Consider the following 19,553-nt stretch of genomic DNA (forward strand, 5'->3'; position numbering starts at 1 on the left):
GTGGTTAGAGTGTTGGGCTAGTAACCGGCAGGTAGCCTAGCGGTTAGTGTTGGGCCAGTAACCGAAAGGTCTCTAGTTCCTTAAAGGTGAAAAATCTGTTGATGTGCCCTTAAACAAGCCACTTAATCCTAATTGCCCCAGGATCACCGTTGATTATGGCAGACCTTGGCCTTGATCACATTCTCCTAGGGTGTCTCAGGGTGAGTTGGGGTATCAAATGTTTTGGTCACAAGCAGCGAATACAACAGGTGGTGAATTTATAATGAAATACGAAAAACATGTTTTCAATTCATACCTTTGTATTAATACGTACTTGTATATGCGTTAAATAGGACCAATACAAGTACCCACCTAATTATTAATATTGGTCAGAGCTGGCGAAAGGTAATAGGGAACAGACGGCCATTTTGGATGTGATTGTTCCCAAAGTGTGACATGATCCTGTGTCCACAGTGGTTTGGGAACCTGGTGACTCTGAGATGGTGGAATGACCTGTGGCTGAACGAGGGCTTTGCCAGCTACGTGGAGTATCTAGGAGCTGACTACGCTGAACCCACGTGGAACATCGTAAGACTGATCACCCTCACAGGAGGATTAATCTGATCATATAAAGTACAGTAAGACTGAGCACCCTTACAGGAGGATTGATCTGATCATATAGAGTACAGTAAGACTGATCACTCTTACAGGAGGATTAATCTGATCATATAGAGTACAGTAAGACTGATCACTCTCCCTCTCTCTCCCTAGAAAGAGCAGACCATCCTGAATGATGTCCACAAGGTGTTTGCTGTGGACGCCCTGGCCTCATCTCATCCTCTGTCCCGGAAAGAGGAGGAAGTCAACCAGCCTGACGAGATCAGTGAGATGTTCAACACCATCTCCTACAGCAAGGTTCTCTATGTTCTAGAAAATCTCTTACAGCAAGGTTTTCTATGTTCTAGAACATCTCCTACAGCAAGGTTCTCTATGTTGTAGACCATCTCCTACAGCAAGGTTCTCTATGTTCTAGACCATCTCCTACAGCAAGGTTCTCTATGTTCTAGACCATCTCATACAGCAATGTTCTCTATGTTCGAGAACATCTCCTACAGTAAGGTTCTCTATGTTCTAGACCATCTCCTACAGCGAGGTTCTCTATGTTCTAGAATATCTCCTACAGCAAGGTTCTCTATGTTCTAGACCATCTCCTACAGCAAGGTTCTATGTTCTAGACCATCTCCTACAGCAATGTTCTCTATTGTTCTCCATGTTGTAGACCATCTCCTACAGCAAGGTTCTCTATGGTTCTCCATGTTCTGGACCATCTCCTACAGCAAGGTTCTTTATGGTTCTCCATGTTCTAGACCATCTCCTACAGCAAGGTTCTCTATGGTTCTCCATGTTCTAGACCATCTCCTACAGCAAGGTTCTCTATGGTTCTCCATGTTCTAGACCATCTCCTACAGCAAGGTTCTCCATGTTTTAGGCCATCTCCTACAGCAAGGTTCTCCATGGTTCTCCATGTTCTAGACCATCTCCTACAGCAAGGTTCTCCATGGTTCTCCATGTTCTAGACCATCTTCTACAGCAAAGTTCTCCATGGTTCTCAACGTTTAAAGACCCGAAGAAAGCATGCCTCCCACCCAGAAACGTGTCAGTGCCCCTCCAACCCATCCATCCCTTGATTCAACCAGTAGATTCCCTCCAATCGCCCCCTCCCTCCCCCACAATGACCAGACCCCCCCCACCCCCCACACACCTTCCCCGTGGGCCTGGAATCAAAGAACATGATACAAGTCTAAATAAATATCTGTAACTGGTTTGTGTGTATTGGGCTTTAGCTGCAATTATTCTTCAAGACACTCCCACATCATATGGAGGAATGTGCCGACCTGATTCAGGGGACACAGTGAACAGTTGGGGACAATTTCCTCATACAATATTTCCTTGGTGTTAAATACATTCTGTCAACAAACTTAAAATGTATATATGTTGATGGTTCGGATTACGGGATGCCAAAATCACATTTTTCCATATCCTGTTCCAGTTAAAGGGTGGTTCAGATTAAATTAAATCTGTGGACCAGGTAGAATAGAGTGTTTGTTGAGAACGCGCTAACACAGTTAACAAGATGTTCAACACCATCACCTACTGCAAGGTTTTTCTCTGTTCTAGACCACATATACAACAGAGACTGGTAGAGAGTATCTCACTGTAAAACACATGCTGGGAGATACATGGTTACACCTTCTCTCTCTGGTGTAGTAGGGAGATCCATGGTTAAATCTTCTCTCTCTGGTGTAGTAGGGAGATCCATGGTTACACCTTCTTTCTCTAGTGTAGTAGGGAGATCCATGGTTACACCTTCTCTCTCTGGTGTAGTAGGGAGCTCCATGGTTACACCTTCTCTCTCTGGTGTAGTAGGGAGCTCCATGGTTACACCTTCTCTCTCTGGTGTAGTAGGGAGCTCCATGGTTACACCTTCTCTCTCTAGTGTAGTAGGGAGCTCCATGGTTACACCTTCTCTCTCTGGTGTAGTAGGGAGCTCCATGGTTACACCTTCTCTCTCTGGTGTAGTAGGGAGCTCCATGGTTACACCTTCTCTCTCTGGTGTAGTAGGGAGATCCATGGTTACACCTTCTCTCTCTAGTGTAGTAGGGAGATCCATGGTTACACCTTCTCTCTCTGGTGTAGTAGGGAGCTTCATGGTTACACCTTCTCTCTCTGGTGTAGTAGGGAGCTCCATGGTTACACCTCTCTCTGGTGTAGTAGGGAGCTCCATGGTTACACCTTCTCTCTCTGGTGTAGTAGGGAGATCCATGGTTACACCTTCTCTCTCTAGTGTAGTAGGGAGATCCATGGTTACACCTTCTCTCTCTGGTGTAGTAGGGAGCTCCATGGTTACACCTTCTCTCTCTGGTGTAGTAGGGAGCTCCATGGTTACACCTTCTCTCTCTGTTGTAGTAGGGAGCTCCATGGTTACACCTTCTCTCTCTAGTGTAGTAGGGAGCTCCATGGTTACACCTTCTCTCTCTGGTGTAGTAGGGAGCTCCATGGTTACACCTTCTCTCTCTGGTGTAGTAGGGAGCTCCATGGTTACACCTTCTCTCTCTGGTGTAGTAGGGAGATCCATGGTTACACCTTCTCTCTCTGGTGTAGTAGGGAGATCCATGGTTACACCTTCTCTCTCTGGTGTAGTAGGGAGCTCCATGGTTACATCTACTCTCAAGTAAAAAAGAGGTCCCAGAATATTTGTTGATCTGACTGTAAAAAAACTTAAACTCCAATGTGACTGTTTTTCTCTTTCTCAAATCCTGTGATCTCTTCCACCCAGGGTGCTGCAGTTCTGAGGATGCTTTCTGAGTTCCTGACAGAGCCGGTCTTCGCCAGAGGACTTAGTGTGAGTATTGTTACAATGTATTAACCAGAGGACTCACTGTGAGTGTAGTTACAGTATATTAACCAGAGGACTCACTGTGAGTATAGTCACAGTATATTAACCAGAGGACTCACTGTGAGTGTAGTCACAGTATATTAACCAGAGGACTCACTGTGAGTGTAGTCACAGTATATTAACCAGAGGACTCACTGTGAGTGTAGTTAGTGTATTAAGCAGAGGACTCACTGTGAGTGTAGTTACAGTATATTAACCAGAGGACTCACTGTGAGTGTAGTTAGTGTATTAAGCAGAGGACTCACTGTGAGTGTAGTCACAGTATATTAACCAGAGGACTCACTGTGAGTGTAGTTAGTGTATTAAGCAGAGGACTCACTGTGAGTATAGTCACAGTATATTAACCAGAGGACTCACTGTGAGTGTAGTTACAGTATATTAACCAGAGGACTCACTGTGAGTGTAGTTAGTGTATTAAGCAGAGGACTCACTGTGAGTGTAGTTACAGTATATTAACCAGAGGACTCACTGTGAGTGTAGTTACAGTATATTAACCAGAGGACTCACTGTGAGTGTAGTTAGTGTATTAAGCAGAGGACTCACTGTGAGTGTAGTTACAGTATATTAACCAGAGGACTCACTGTGAGTGTAGTTAGTGTATTAAGCAGAGGACTCACTGTGAGTGTAGTCACAGTATATTAACCAGAGGACTCACTGTGAGTGTAGTTAGTGTATTAAGCAGAGGACTCACTGTGAGTATAGTCACAGTATATTAACCAGAGGACTCACTGTGAGTGTAGTTACAGTATATTAACCAGAGGACTCACTGTGAGTGTAGTTAGTGTATTAAGCAGAGGACTCACTGTGAGTGTAGTTACAGTATATTAACCAGAGGACTCACTGTGAGTATAGTCACAGTATATTAACCAGAGGACTCACTGTGAGTGTAGTCACAGTATATTAACCAGAGGACTCACTGTGAGTGTAGTCACAGTATATTAACCAGAGGACTCACTGTGAGTGTAGTTACAGTATATTAACCAGAGGACTCACTGTGAGTGTAGTTAGTGTATTAAGCAGAGGACTCACTGTGAGTGTAGTTACAGTATATTAACCAGAGGACTCACTGTGAGCATAGTCACAGTATATTAACCAGAGGACTCACTGTGAGCATAGTCACAGTATATTAACCAGAGGACTCACTGTGAGTGTAGTTACAGTGTATTAACCAGAGGACTCACTGTGAGTGTAGTTACAGTATATTAACCAGAGGACTCACTGTGAGTGTAGTTACAGTGTATTAACCAGAGGACTCACTGTGAGTGTAGTTACAGTATATTAACCAGAGGACTCACTGTGAGTATATTAACCAGAGGACTCACTGTGAGTATAGTTACAGAAGTCATCAGAGGTGGTCTACAGTATGTTGTCCAGGGGTCAGATGAGGTCGGTGGAGACAGCAGGGAATCAACCGACATCATGACACTTCCACCACTTCTCTCTCTCTCTCTCTCGCTCACTCTCACTCTCTCTCTCCCCCTGCCTCTCTCTCTCCCACCTCTCTCTCTCCCACCTCTCTCTTTCCCTCCCGCTGCCTCTTTCCCCCTCTCCCCCCCCCCTCTCTCTCCTCTCTCTCTCAGTCATACCTGAATGAGTTTGCCTTCAACAACACAGTGTATTCAGATCTCTGGGATCATCTTCAGAAAGTAAGTCCTATTTTCTACCATTTATACAGTATGATAAATAGACCTCTATACTCTCTCTATGATCTGTCTACTATCTCTATGTTCTCCCTCTCTCCTCTCTGGGATCATCTTCACCATGGATACAGTATGATAAATAAACCTCTATACTATCTCTATGATCTGTATACTATCTCTATGATCTCCCTCTCTCCTCTCTGGGATCATCTTCACCATGGATACAGTATGATAAATAAACCTCTATACTCTCTCTATGATCTGTATACTATCTCTATGATCTCCCTCTCTCCTCTCTGGGATCATCTTCACCATGGATACAGTATGATAAATAAACCTCTATACTCTCTCTATGATCTGTATACTATCTCTATGATCTCCCTCTCTCCTCTCTGGGATCATCTTCACCATGGATACAGTATGATAAATAAACCTCTATACTCTCTCTATGATCTGTCACTCTATTATCTCATTTTCAATCTACAATTAGCTTTCTACTAAAATGAGTATTAAATATAATCGGGTATTGTGTGTGGAAAACCCCCTGTGGTTGAAATCTGTCTTGAACGACCCTAGAGATGGTGCCGTTGTACTCTCCTTCATTAAATCTGTCTTGAGCGACCCTAGAGATGGTGCCGTTGTACTCTCTATCATTAAATCTGTCTTGAACGACCCTAGTGATGTTGCCGTTGTACTCTCCTTCCTTAAATCTGTCTTGAGCGACCCTAGAGATGGTGCCGTTGTACTCTCTATCATTAAATCTGTCTTGAACAACCCTAGAGATGGTGCCGTTGTACTCTCTATCATTAAATCTGTCTTGAACGACCCTAGAGATGGTGCCTTTCTACTCTCTATCATTAAATCTGTTCTGAACGACCCTAGAGATGGTGCCGTTGTACTCTCTATCATTAAATCTGTCTTGAACGACCCTAGAGATGGTGCCGTTGTACTCTTTATCATTAAATCTGTCTTGAACGACCCTAGAGATGGTGCCGTTGTACTCTCTATCATTAAATCTGTCTTGAACGACCCTAGAGATGGAGCCGTTGTACTCTCCTTCCTTAAATCTGTCTTGAACGACCCTAGATATGGTGTCGTTGTACTCTCCTTCATTAAATCTGTCTTGAACGACCCTAGATATGGTGCCATTGTACTCTCCTTCCTTAAATCTGTCTTGAACGACCCTAGAGATGGTGCCGTTGTACTCTTATCATTAAATCTGTCTTGAACGACCCTAGAGATGGTGCCATTGTACTCTTTATCATTAAATCTGTCTTGAGCGACCCTAGAGATGGTGCCGTTGTACTCTCTATCATTAAATCTGTCTTGAACGACCCTAGAGATGGTGCCGTTGTACTCTTTATCATTAAATCTGTCTTGAACGACCCTAGAGATGGTGCCGTTGTACTCTTTATCATTAAATCTGTCTTGAACGACCCTAGAGATGGTGCCGTTGTACTCTTTATCATTAAATCTGTCTTGAACGACCCTAGAGATGGTGCCGTTGTACTCACCTTCATTAAGGTGTTGTTATGTGTTCCATCCTCTGACAGGCAGTCCTCACCACTCCAGGGATGAGTCTACCTCACACAGTGCATGACATCATGAACCGCTGGATCCTTCAGATGGGCTTCCCAGTGGTTACCATAGATACGGCCATGGGACACATTACCCAGAAGCACTTCCTCCTGGACCCTGACTCTGTAGTGGACAGACCCTCTCCATACAAGTAAATATTCTTATTGAGCTAATTTCTGTGATGCTGTTTTACCATAGACCAGGGGTGGCAGGTAGCATAGAGGTTAAGAGCGTTGGGCCAGTGACTGAAAGGTTGCTGTTTGTAATCCCCGAGCCGTTCTGCCCAGTTAACCCCTAAGAACAAGGCAGTTAACCCCCCCAAAACAATGCAGTTAACCCCCAACAACAAGGCAGTTAACCCCCAACGACAAGGCAGTTAACCCCCAACGACAAGGCAGTTAACCCCCAACGACAAGGCAGTTAACCCCCAACGACAAGGCAGTTAACCCCCAACAACAAGGCAGTTAACCCCCAACAACAAGGCAGTTAACCCTGAACAACAAGGCAGTTAATCCCCAACAACAGGGAAGTTAACCCCCAACAGCAAGGCAAATAACCCCCAGCAGCAAGGCAGTTTGTTAACCCCCTGCAGCAAGGCAGTTTGTTAACCCCCAACAACAAGGCAATTGGTTAATCCCCAACAAGGCAGTTAACCCCCAACAACAAATCAAATCAAATGTTATTTGTCACATACACATGGTTAGCAGATGTTAATGCGAGTGTAGCGAAATGCTTGTGCTTCTAGTTCCGACAATGCAGTAATAACCAACAAGTAATCTAACTAACAATTCCAAACTACTGTCTTATACACACAAGTGTAAGGGGATAAAGAATATGTACATAAAGATAAATGAATGAGTGATGGTACAGAGCGGCATAGGCAAGATACAGTAGATGATATCGAGTACAGTATATACATATGAGATGAGTATGTAAACAAAGTGGCATAGTTAAAGTGGCTAGTGATACATGTATTACATAAAGATGCAGTAGATGATATAGAGTACAGTATATATGTATACATATGAGATGAATAATGTAGGGTATGTAAACATTATATTAGGTAGCATTGTTTAAAGTGGCTAGTGATATATTTTACATCATTTCCCATCAATTCCCATTATTAAAGTGGCTGGAGTTGAGTCAGTGTGTTGGCAGCAGCCACTCAATGTTAGTGGTGGCTGTTTAACAGTCTGATGGCCTTGAGATAGAAGCTGTTTTTCAGTCTCTCGGTCCCAGCTTTGATGCACCTGTACTGACCTCGCCTTCTGGATGATAGCGGGGTGAACAGGCAGTGGCTCGGGTGGTTGATGTCCTTGATGATCTTTATGGCCTTCCTGTGACATCGGGTGGTGTAGGTGTCCTGGAGGGCAGGTAGTTTTCCCCCGGTGATGCGTTGTGCAGACCTCACTACCCTCTGGAGAGCCTTACGGTTGTGGGCGGAGCAGTTGCCGTACCAGGCGGTGATACAGCCCGCCAGGATGCTCTCGATTGTGCATCTGTAGAAGTTTGTGAGTGCTTTTGGTGACAAGCCGAATTTCTTCAGCCTCCTGAAGCCTTCTTCACGATGCTGTCTGTGTGGGTGGACCAATTCAGTTTGTCCGTGATGTGTATGCCGAGGAACTTAAAACTTGCTACCCTCTCCATTACTGTTCCATCGATGTGGATAGGGTGGTGTTCCCTCTGCGGTTTCCTGAAGTCCACAATCATCTCCATAGTTTTGTTGACGTTGAGTGTGAGGTTATTTTCCTGACACCACACTCCGAGGGCCCTCACATCCTCCCTGTAGGCCGTCTCGTCGTTGTTGGTACCACTGTTGTGTCGTCCGCAAACTTGATGATTGAGTTGGAGGCTTGCGTGGCCACGCAGTCATGGGTGAACAGGGAGTACAGGAGAGGGCTCAGAACGCACCCATGTGGGGCCCCAGTGTTGAGGATCAGCGGGGTGGAGATGTTGTTGCCTACCCTCACCACCTGGGGGCGGCCCGTCAGGAAGTCCAGTACCCAGTTGCACAGGGCGGGGTCGAGACCCAGGGTCTCGAGCTTGATGACGAGCTTGGAGGGTACTATGGTGTTAAATGCCGAGCTGTAGTCGATGAACAGCATTCTCACATAGGTATTCCTCTTGTCCAGATGGGTTAGGGCAGTGTGCAGTGTGGTTGAGATTGCATCGTCTGTGGACCTATTAGGGCGGTAAGCAAATTGGAGTGGGTCTAGGGTGTCAAGTAGGGTGGAGGTGATATGGTCCTTGACTAGTCTCTCAAAGCACTTCATGATGACGGAAGTGAGTGCTACGGGGCGGTAGTCGTTTAGCTCAGTTACCTTAGCTTTCTTGGGAACAGGAACAATGGTGGCCCTCTTGAAGCATGTGGGAACAGCAGACTGGGATAGGGATTGGTTGAATATGTCCGTAAACACACCAGCCAGCTGGTCTGTGCATGCTCTGAGGGCGCGGCTGGGGATGCCGTCTGGGCCTGCAGCCTTGCGAGGGTTAACACGTTTAAATGTTTTACTCACCTCGGCGGCAGTGAAGGAGAGGCCGCATGTTTTGGTTGCAGGCCGTGTCAGTGTCACTGTATTGTCCTCAAAGCGGGCAAAAAAGTTATTTAGTCTGCCTGGGAGCAAGACATCCTGGTCCGTGACGGGGCTGGTTTTCTTTTTGTAATCCGTGATTGACTGTAGACCCTGCCACATACCTCTTGTGTCTGAGCCGTTGAATTGAGATTCTACTTTGTCTCTATACTGACGCCTAGCTTGTTTGATTGCCTTGCGGAGGGAATCGCTACACTGTTTGTATTTGGTCATGTTACCGGTCACCTTGCCCTGATTAAAAGCAATGCCCTTTCAGTTTCACGCGAATGCTGCCATCAATCCACGGCTTCTGGTTTGGGAATGTTTTAATCGTTGCTATGGGAACGACATCTTCAACGCACGTTCTAATAAACTCGCACACCGAATCAGCGTATTCGTCAATGTTGTTGTCTGACGCAATATGAAACATATCCCAGTCCACGTGATGGAAGCAGTCTTGGAGTGTGGAATCAGATTGATCGGACCAGCGAACAGACCTCAGCGTGGGAGATTCTTGTTTTAGTTTCTGTCTGTAGGCAGGGATCAACAAAATGGAGTCGTGGTCAGCTTTTCCGAAAGGAGGGCGGGGCAGGGCCTTATATACGTCGCGGAAGTTAGAATAGCAGTGATCCAAGGTTTTGCCAGCCCTTGTTGCGCAATCGATATGCTGATACAATTTAGGGAGTCTTGTTTTGAGATTAGCCTTGTTAAAATCCCCAGCTACAATGAATGCAGCCTCAGGATGTATGGATTCCAGTTTGCAAAGAGTCAAATAAAGTTTGTTCAGAGCCATCAATGTTTCTGCTTGGGGGGGAATATATACGGCTGTGATTATAATCAAAGAGAATTCCCTTGGTAGATAATGCGGTCAACATTTGATTGTGAGGAATTCTAAATCAGGTGAACAGAAGGACTTGAGTTCCTGTATGCTTTTGTGACCACACCACGTCTCGTTAGCCATAAGGCATACGCCCCCGCCCCTCTTCTTACCAGAAAGATGTTTGTTTCTGTCGGCGCGATACGTGGAGAAACCAGCTGGCTGCACCGACTCCGATAGCGTCTCTCCAGTGAGCCATGTTTCCGTGAAGCAAAGAACGTTACAGTCTCTGATGTCCCTCTGGAATGCTACCCTTGCTCTTATTTCATCAACCTTGTTGTTAAGAGACTGGACATTGGCGAGAAGTATACTGGGGAGTGGTGCACGATGTGCCCGTCTCCGGAGTCTGACCAGAAGACCGCTACGTTTCCCTCTTTTACGAAGTCGTTTTTTTGGGTCGCCGGCTGGGATCCATTCCGTTGTCCTGGGTGAAAGGCAGAACACAGGATCCGCTTCGCGAAAGTCATATTCTTGGTCGTACTGATGTTGAGTTGACCCTGCTCTTATATTCAGTAGTTCTTCTCGACTGTATGTAATGAAACCTAAGATGACCTGGGGTACTAATGTAAGAAATAACACGTAAAAAAAAAAAAAAAACTGCATAGTTTCCTAGGAACGCGAAGCGAGGCGGCCATCTCTGTCGGCGCCGGAAGTTCAGTTAAGGCAGTTAACCCCCAACATCAAGGCAGTTAACCCCCAACAGCAAGGCAGTTAACCCCCAACAGCAAGGCAAATAACCCCCAACACCAAGCCAGCTAAACCCCAAAAGCAAGGCAGTTAACCAACCCACTGCAGCAAGGCAGTTAGTTAACCCCCTGCAGCAAGGCAGTTAGTTAACCCCCTGCAGCAAGGCAGTTAACCAACCCCCTGCAGCAAGGCAGTTAACCAACCCCCTGCAGCAAGGCAGTTAGTTAACCCCCTGCAGCAAGCCAGTTAGTTAACCCCCTGCAGCAAGGCAGTTAACCAACCCCCTGCAGCAAGGCAGTTAGTTAACCACCTGCAGCAAGGCAGTTAGTTAACAAACCCCTGCAGCAAGGCAGTTAGTTAACAAAACCCCTGCAGCAAGGCAGTTAACCAACCCCCTGCAGCAAGGCAGTTAGTTAACCACCTGCAGCAAGGCAGTTAGTTAACAAAACCCCTGCAGCAAGGCAGTTAGTTAACAAAACCCCTGCAGCAAGGCAGTTAGTTAACAAAACCCCTGCAGCAAGGCAGTTAGTTAACAAAACCCCTGCAGCAAGGCAGTTAGTTAATAAAACCCCTGCAGCAAGGCAGTTAGTTAACCCCCTGCAGCAAGGCAGTTAGTTAACCCCCTGCAGTAAGGCAGTTAGTGCACCCCCTGCAGCAAAGCAGTTAGTTAACCCCCTGCAGCAAGGCAGTTAGTTAACCCCCTGCAGCAAGGCAGTTAGTTAACCCCCTGCAGCAAGGCAGTTAGTTAACCCCCTGCAGTAAGGCAGTTAGTGCACCCCCTGCAGCAAAGCAGTTAGTTAACCCCCTGCAGCAAGGCAGTTAGTTAACCCCCTGCAGCAAGGCAGTTAGTTAACAAAACCCCTGCAGCAAGGCAGTTAGTTAACCACCTGCAGCAAGGCAGTTAGTTAACAAAACCCCTGCAGCAAGGCAGTTAGTTAATAAAACCCCTGCAGCAAGGCAGTTAGTTAATAAAACCCCTGCAGCAAGGCAGTTAGTTAACCCCCTGCAGCAAGGCAGTTAGTTAACCCCCTGCAGTAAGGCAGTTAGTGCACCCCCTGCAGCAAAGCAGTTAGTTAACCCCCTGCAGCAAGGCAGTTAGTTAACCCCCTGCAGCAAGGCAGTTAGTTAACCCCCTGCAGCAAGGCAGTTAGTTAACCCCCTGCAGCAAGGCAGTTAGTTAACCCCCTGCAGCAAGGCAGTTAGTTAACCCCCTGCAGCAAGGCAGTTAGTTAACCCCCTGCAGTAAGGCAGTTAGTGCACCCCCTGCAGCAAAGCAGTTAGTTAACCCCCTGCAGCAAGGCAGTTAGTTAACCCCCTGCAGCAAGGCAGTTAGTTAACCCCCTGCAGCAAGGCAGTTAGTTAACCCCCTGCAGCAAGGCAGTTAGTTAACCCCCTGCAGCAAGGCAGTTAGTTAACCCCCTGCAGCAAGGCAGTTAGTTAACCCCCTGCAGCAAGGCAGTTAGTTAACCTCCTGAAGCAAGGCAGTTAACCAATCCCATGCAGCAAGGCAGTTAACCAACCCCATGCAGCAAGGCAGTTAACCAACCCCCTGCAGCAAGGCAGTTAATAAACCCAATGCAGCAAGGCAATTAGTTAACCCCCTGCAGCAAGGCAGTTAACCAACCCCTGCAGCAAGGCAGTTAGTTAACCCCCTGCAGCAAGGCAGTTAGTTCACCCCCTGCAGCAAGGCAGTTAGTTCACCCCCTGCAGCAAGGCAGTTAGTTCACCCCCTGCAGCAAGGCAGTTAACCACCCCCCTGCAGCAAGGCAGTTAGTTAACCCCCTGCAGCAAGGCAGTTAACCAACCCCTTGCAACAAGGCAGTTAACCAACCCCCTGCAGCAAGGCAGTTAGTTAACCCCCTGCAGCAAGGCAGTTAGTTCACCCCCTGCAGCATGATGATAAACCCCCAAATCATATTTAATTCAGTCACCTGACCATCCTGTTCCCATGTCTTCTTAGTTACACCTGGTTGGTCCCCATCAAATGGATGAAGGGAGGAGTTGAGAGAGAGCAACACTGGCTTCTTCAGGAAACAGGTATTTCTAATGCCAGTGTTTGTGTCAAATGAAGTCCTGCATGGGTATCAGTGGAGATGTCCCTGGACTAATGTACAGGTCCATGGGTATCTGTGGAGATGTCCCTGGACTAATGACTAATGGACAGGTCCATGGGTATCAGTTGAGATGTCCCTGGACTAATGACTCATGGACAGGTCCATGGGTATCAGTTGAGATGTCCCTGGACTAATGTACAGGTCCATGGGTATCAGTGGAGATGTCCCTGGACTAATGACTAATGGACAGGTCCATGGGTATCAGTGGAGATGTCCCTGGACTAATGACTAATGGACAGGTCCATGGGTATCAGTGGAGATGTCCCTGGACTAATGAACAGGTCCATGGGTATCAGTGGAGATGTCCCTGGACCAATGACTAATGGACAGGTCCATGTGTATCAGTGGAGATGTCCCTGGACTAATGAACAGGTCCATGGGTATCAGTGCAGATGTTCCTGGACTAAAGAACTGGCCCATGGGTATCAGTGGAGATGTCCCTGGACTAATGACTAATGAACAGGTCCATGGGTATCAGGTGAGATGTTCCTGGACTAATGAACAGGTCCATGGGTATCAGTGGAGATGTCCCTGGACTAATGACTAATGAACAGGTCCATGGGTATCAGTGGAGATGTCCCTGGACTAATGACTAATGAACAGGTCCATGGGTATTAGTGGAGATGTCCCGGGACTAATGAACAGGTCCATGGGTATCAGTGGAGATGTCCCTGGACTAATGACTAATGAACAGGCCCATGGGTATCATTGGAGATGTCCCTGGACTAATAACTAATGGACAGGTCCATGGGTATCAGTGGAGATGTTCCTGGACTAATGACTAATGAACAGGCCCATGGGTATCAGTGGAGATGTCCCTGGACTAATGACTAATGAACAGGTCCATGGGTATCAGTGGAGATGTCCCTGGACTAATGAACAGGTCCATGGGTATCAGTGGAGATGTCCCTGGACTAATGACTAATGGACAGGTCCATGGGTATCAGTGGAGTTGTCCCTGGACTATTGACTAAAGGACAGGTCCATGGGTATCAGTGGAGATGTCCCTGGACTAATGACTAATGGACAGGTCCATGGGTGTCAGTGGAGATGTCTCTGGACTAATGACCAATGAACAGGCCCATAGGTATCAGTGGAGATGTCCCTGGACTAATGAACAGGTCCATGGGTATCAGTGGAGATGTCCCTGGACTAATGAACAGGTCCATGGGTATTAGTGGAGATGTCCCTGGACTAATGACTAATGAACAGGCCCATGGGTATCATTGGAGATGTCCCTGGACTAATGACTAATGGACAGGTCCATGGGTATCAGTGGAGATGTTCCTGGACTAATGACTAATGAACAGGCTCATGGGTATCAGTGGAGATGTCCCTGGACTAATGACTAATGAACAGGTCCATGGGTATCAGTGGAGATGTCCCTGGACTAATGGACAGGTCCATGGGTATCAGTGGAGATGTCCCTGGACTAATGACTAATGAACAGGTCCATGGGTATCAGGTGAGATGTTCCTGGACTAATGAACAGGTCCATGGGTATCAGTGGAGATGTCCCTGGACTAATGACTAATGAACAGGTCCATGGGTATCAGTGGAGATGTCCCTGGACTAATGACTAATGAACAGGTCCATGGGTATTAGTGGAGATGTCCCTGGACTAATGAACAGGTCCATGGGTATCAGTGGAGATGTCCCTGGACTAATGACTAATGAACAGGCCCATGGGTATCATTGGAGATGTCCCTGGACTAATGACTAATGGACAGGTCCATGGGTGTCAGTGGAGATGTCTCTGGACTAATGACCAATGAACAGGCCCATGGGTATCAGTGGAGATGTCCCTGGACTAATGAACAGGTCCATGGGTATCAGTGGAGATGTCCCTGGACTAATGACTAATGAACAGGCCCATGGGTATCAGTGGAGATGTCCCTGGACTAATGACTAATGAACAGGTCCATGGGTATCAGTGGAGATGTCCCTGGACTAATGAACAGGTCCATGGGTATCAGTGGAGATGTCCCTGGACTAATGACTAATGGACAGGTCCATGGGTGTCAGTGGAGATGTCTCTGGACTAATGACCAATGAACAGGCCCATAGGTATCAGTGGAGATGTCCCTGGACTAATGAACAGGTCCATGGGTATCAGTGGAGATGTCCCTGGACTAATGACTAATGAACAGGCCCATGGGTATCAGTGGAGATGTCCCTGGACTAATGACTAATGAACAGGTCCATGGGTATCAGTGGAGATGTCCCTGGACTAATGAACAGGTCCATGGGTATCAGTGGAGATGTCCCTGGACTAATGACTAATGAACAGGCCCATGGGAATCATTGGAGATGTCCCTGGACTAATGACTAATGGACAGGTCCATGGGTATCAGTGGAGATGTTCCTGGACTAATGACTAATGAACAGGCCCATGGGTATCAGTGGAGATGTCCCTGGACTATTGACTAATGGACAGGTCCATGGGTATCAGTGGAGATGTCCCTGGACTAATGACTAATGGACAGGTCCATGGGTGTCAGTGGAGATGTCTCTGGACTAATGACCAATGAACAGGCCCATAGGTATCAGTGGAGATGTCCCTGGACTAATGAACAGGTCCATGGGTATCAGTGGAGATGTCCCTGGACTAATGAACAGGTCCATGGGTATTAGTGGAGATGTTCCTGGACTAATGACTAATGAACAGGCTCATGGATATCAGTGGAGATGTCCCTGGACTAATGACTAATGAACAGGTCCATGGGTATCAGTGGAGATGTCCCTGGACTAATGGACAGGTCCATGGGTATCATTGGAGATGTCCCTGGACTAATGACTAATGGACAGGTCCATTGGTATCAGTGGAGATGTTCCTGGACTAATGACTAATGAACAGGCTCATGGGTATCAGTGGAGATGTCCCTGGACTAATGACTAATGAACAGGTCCATGGGTATCAGTGGAGATGTCCCTGGACTAATGGACAGGTCCATGGGTATCAGTGGAGATGTCCCTGGACTAATGACTAATGAACAGGTCCATGGGTATCAGTGGAGATGTCCCTGGACTAATGACTAATGGACAGGTCCATGGGTATCAGTGGAGATGTTCCTGGACTAATGACTAATGAAAAGGCTCATGGGTATCAGTGGAGATGTCCCTGGACTAATGACTAATGAACAGGTCCATGGGTATCAGTGGAGATGTCCCTGGACTAATGGACAGGTCCATGGGTATCAGTGGAGATGTCCCTGGACTAATGACTAATGAACAGGTCCATGGGTATCAGGTGAGATGTTCCTGGACTAATGACTAATGAACAGGTCCATGGGTATCAGTGGAGATGTCCCTGGACTAATGGACAGGTCCATGGGTATCAGTGGAGATGTCCCTGGACTAATGAACAGGTCCATGGGTATTAGTGGAGATGTTCCTGGACTAATGACTAATGAACAGGCTCATGGATATCAGTGGAGATGTCCCTGGACTAATGACTAATGAACAGGTCCATGGGTATCAGTGGAGATGTCCCTGGACTAATGGACAGGTCCATGGGTATCATTGGAGATGTCCCTGGACTAATGACTAATGGACAGGTCCATGGGTATCAGTAGAGATGTTCCTGGACTAATGACTAATGAACAGGCTCATGGGTATCAGTGGAGATGTCCCTGGACTAATGACTAATGAACAGGTCCATGGGTATCAGTGGAGATGTCCCTGGACTAATGGACAGGTCCATGGGTATCAGTGGAGATGTCCCTGGACTAATGACGAATGAACAGGTCCATGGGTATCAGGTGAGTATCAGTGATGTCCCTGGACTAATGACTAATGAACAGGAACAGGTCCATGGGTATCAGTGGAGATGTCCCATGGGACTAGATGACTAATGAACAGGTCCAAGGGTATCAGTGGAGATGTCCCTGGACTAATGGACAGGTCCATGGGTATCAGTGGAGATGTCCCTGGACTAATGACTAATGAACAGGTCCATGGGTATCAGGTGAGATGTTCCTGGACTAATGAACAGGTCCATGGGTATCAGTGGAGATGTCCCTGGACTAATGACTAATTAACAGGTCCATGGGTATCAGTGGAGATGTCCCTGGACTAATGACTAATGAACAGGTTCATGGGTATTAGTGGAGATGTCCCTGGACTAATGAACAGGTCCATGGGTATCAGTGGAGATGTCCCTGGACTAATGACTAATGAACAGGCCCATGGGTATCATTGGAGATGTCCCTGGACTAATGACTAATGGACAGGTCCATGGGTGTCAGTGGAGATGTCTCTGGTCTAATGACCAATGAACAGGCCCATGGGTATCAGTGGAGATGTCCCTGGACTAATGAACAGGTCCATGGGTATCAGTGGAGATGTCCCTGGACTAATGACTAATGAACAGGCCCATGGGTATCAGTGGAGATGTCCCTGGACTAATGACTAATGAACAGGTCCATGGGTATCAGTGGAGATGTCCCTGGACTAATGAACAGGTCCATGGGTATCAGTGGAGATGTCCCTGGACTAATGACTAATGGACAGGTCCATGGGTGTCAGTGGAGATGTCTCTGGACTAATGACCAATGAACAGGCCCATAGGTATCAGTGGAGATGTCCCTGGACTAATGAACAGGTCCATGGGTATCAGTGGAGATGTCCCTGGACTAATGACTAATGAACAGGCCCATGGGTATCAGTGGAGATGTCCCTGGACTAATGACTAATGAACAGGTCCATGGGTATCAGTGGTGATGTCCCTGGACTAATGAACAGGTCCATGGGTATCAGTGGAGATGTCCCTGGACTAATGACTAATGAACAGGCCCATGGGAATCATTGGAGATGTCCCTGGACTAATGACTAATGGACAGGTCCATGGGTATCAGTGGAGATGTTCCTGGACTAATGACTAATGAACAGGCCCATGGGTATCAGTGGAGATGTCCCTGGACTAATGACTAATGAACAGGTCCATGGGTATCAGTGGAGATGTCCCTGGACTAATGAACAGGTCCATGGGTATCAGTGGAGATGTCCCTGGACTAATGAACAGGTCCATGGGTATTAGTGGAGATGTTCCTGGACTAATGACTAATGAACAGGCTCATGGGTATCAGTGGAGATGTCCCTGGAATAATGACTAATGAACAGGTCCATGGGTATCAGTGGAGATGTTCCTGGACTAATGACTAATGGACAGGTCCATGGGTATCAGTGGAGATGTTCCTGGACTAATGACTAATGGACAGGTCCATGGGTATCAGTGGAGATGTCCCTGGACTAATGACTAATGGACAGGTCCATGGGTATCAGTGGAGATGTTCCTGGACTAATGACTAATGGACAGGTCCATGGGTATCAGTGGAGATGTCCCTGGACTAATGACTAATGAACAGGTCCATGGGTATCAGTGGAGATGTCCCTGGACTAATGGACAGGTCCATGGGTATCAGTGGAGATGTCCCTGGACTAATGACTAATGAACAGGTCCATGGGTATCAGGTGAGATGTTCCTGGACTAATGAACAGGTCCATGGGTATCAGTGGAGATGTCCCTGGACTAATGACTAATGAACAGGTCCATGGGTATCAGTGGAGATGTCCCTGGACTAATGACTAATGAACAGGTCCATGGGTATTAGTGGAGATGTCCCTGGACTAATGAACAGGTCCATGGGTATCAGTGGAGATGTCCCTGGACTAATGACTAATGAACAGGCCCATGGGTATCATTGGAGATGTCCCTGGACTAATGACTAATGGACAGGTCCATGGGTATCAGTGGAGATGTTCCTGGACTAATGACTAATGAACAGGCCCATGGGTATCAGTGGAGATGTCCCTGGACTAATGACTAATGAACAGGTCCATGGGTATCAGTTTAGATGTCCCTGGACTAATGAACAGGTCCATGGGTATCAGTGGAGATGTCCCTGGACTAATGACTAATGGACAGGTCCATGGGTATCAGTGGAGTTGTCCCTGGACTAATGACTAATGAACAGGCCCATGGGTATCAGTGGAGATGTCCCTGGACTATTGACTAATGGACAGGTCCATGGGTATCAGTGGAGATGTCCCTGGACTAATGACTAATGGAAAGGTCCATGGGTGTCAGTGGAGATGTCTCTGGACTAATGACCAATGAACAGGCCCATAGGTATCAGTGGAGATGTCCCTGGACTAATGAACAGGTCCATGGGTATCAGTGGAGATGTCCCTGGACTAATGAACAGGTCCATGGGTATTAGTGGAGATGTCCCTGGACTAATGACTAATGAACAGGCCCATGGGTATCATTGGAGATGTCCCTGGACTAATGACTAATGGACAGGTCCATGGGTATCAGTGGAGATGTTCCTGGACTAATGACTAATGAACAGGCTCATGGGTATCAGTGGAGATGTCCCTGGACTAATGACTAATGAACAGGTCCATGGGTATCAGTGGAGATGTCCCTGGACTAATGAACAGGTCCATGGGTATCAGTGGAGATGTCCCTGGACTAATGACTAATGGACAGGTCCATGGGTGTCAGTGGAGATGTCTCTGGACTAATGACCAATGAACAGGCCCATAGGTATCAGTGGAGATGTCCCTGGACTAATGAACAAGTCCATGGGTATCAGTGGAGATGTCCCTGGACTAATGACTAATGAACAGGCCCATGGGTATCAGTGG

At 47.0% G+C, this 19,553-nt stretch overlaps 1 protein-coding gene across 3 annotated transcripts in view; it reads left to right on the forward strand.

Annotated features, from left to right (window-relative positions):
* The window catches only part of LOC139384444 (aminopeptidase N-like), a 77,708-nt gene that overhangs the window by 36,060 nt on the left and 22,095 nt on the right, over positions 1-19,553 (forward strand). For all 3 annotated transcript variants that reach the window (XM_071129209.1, XM_071129208.1, XM_071129210.1), the window contains 6 exons: positions 454-567; positions 751-894; positions 3,317-3,382; positions 5,017-5,082; positions 6,630-6,805; positions 12,749-12,825. In XM_071129209.1, the coding sequence (XP_070985310.1) occupies positions 454-567; positions 751-894; positions 3,317-3,382; positions 5,017-5,082; positions 6,630-6,805; positions 12,749-12,825 (643 nt within the window). The remainder of the gene's footprint in view (positions 1-453; positions 568-750; positions 895-3,316; positions 3,383-5,016; positions 5,083-6,629; positions 6,806-12,748; positions 12,826-19,553) is intronic.

Source organism: Oncorhynchus clarkii, chromosome 26 (assembly GCF_045791955.1).
Source record: "Oncorhynchus clarkii lewisi isolate Uvic-CL-2024 chromosome 26, UVic_Ocla_1.0, whole genome shotgun sequence".
NCBI classification, from domain to species: domain Eukaryota; kingdom Metazoa; phylum Chordata; class Actinopteri; order Salmoniformes; family Salmonidae; genus Oncorhynchus; species Oncorhynchus clarkii.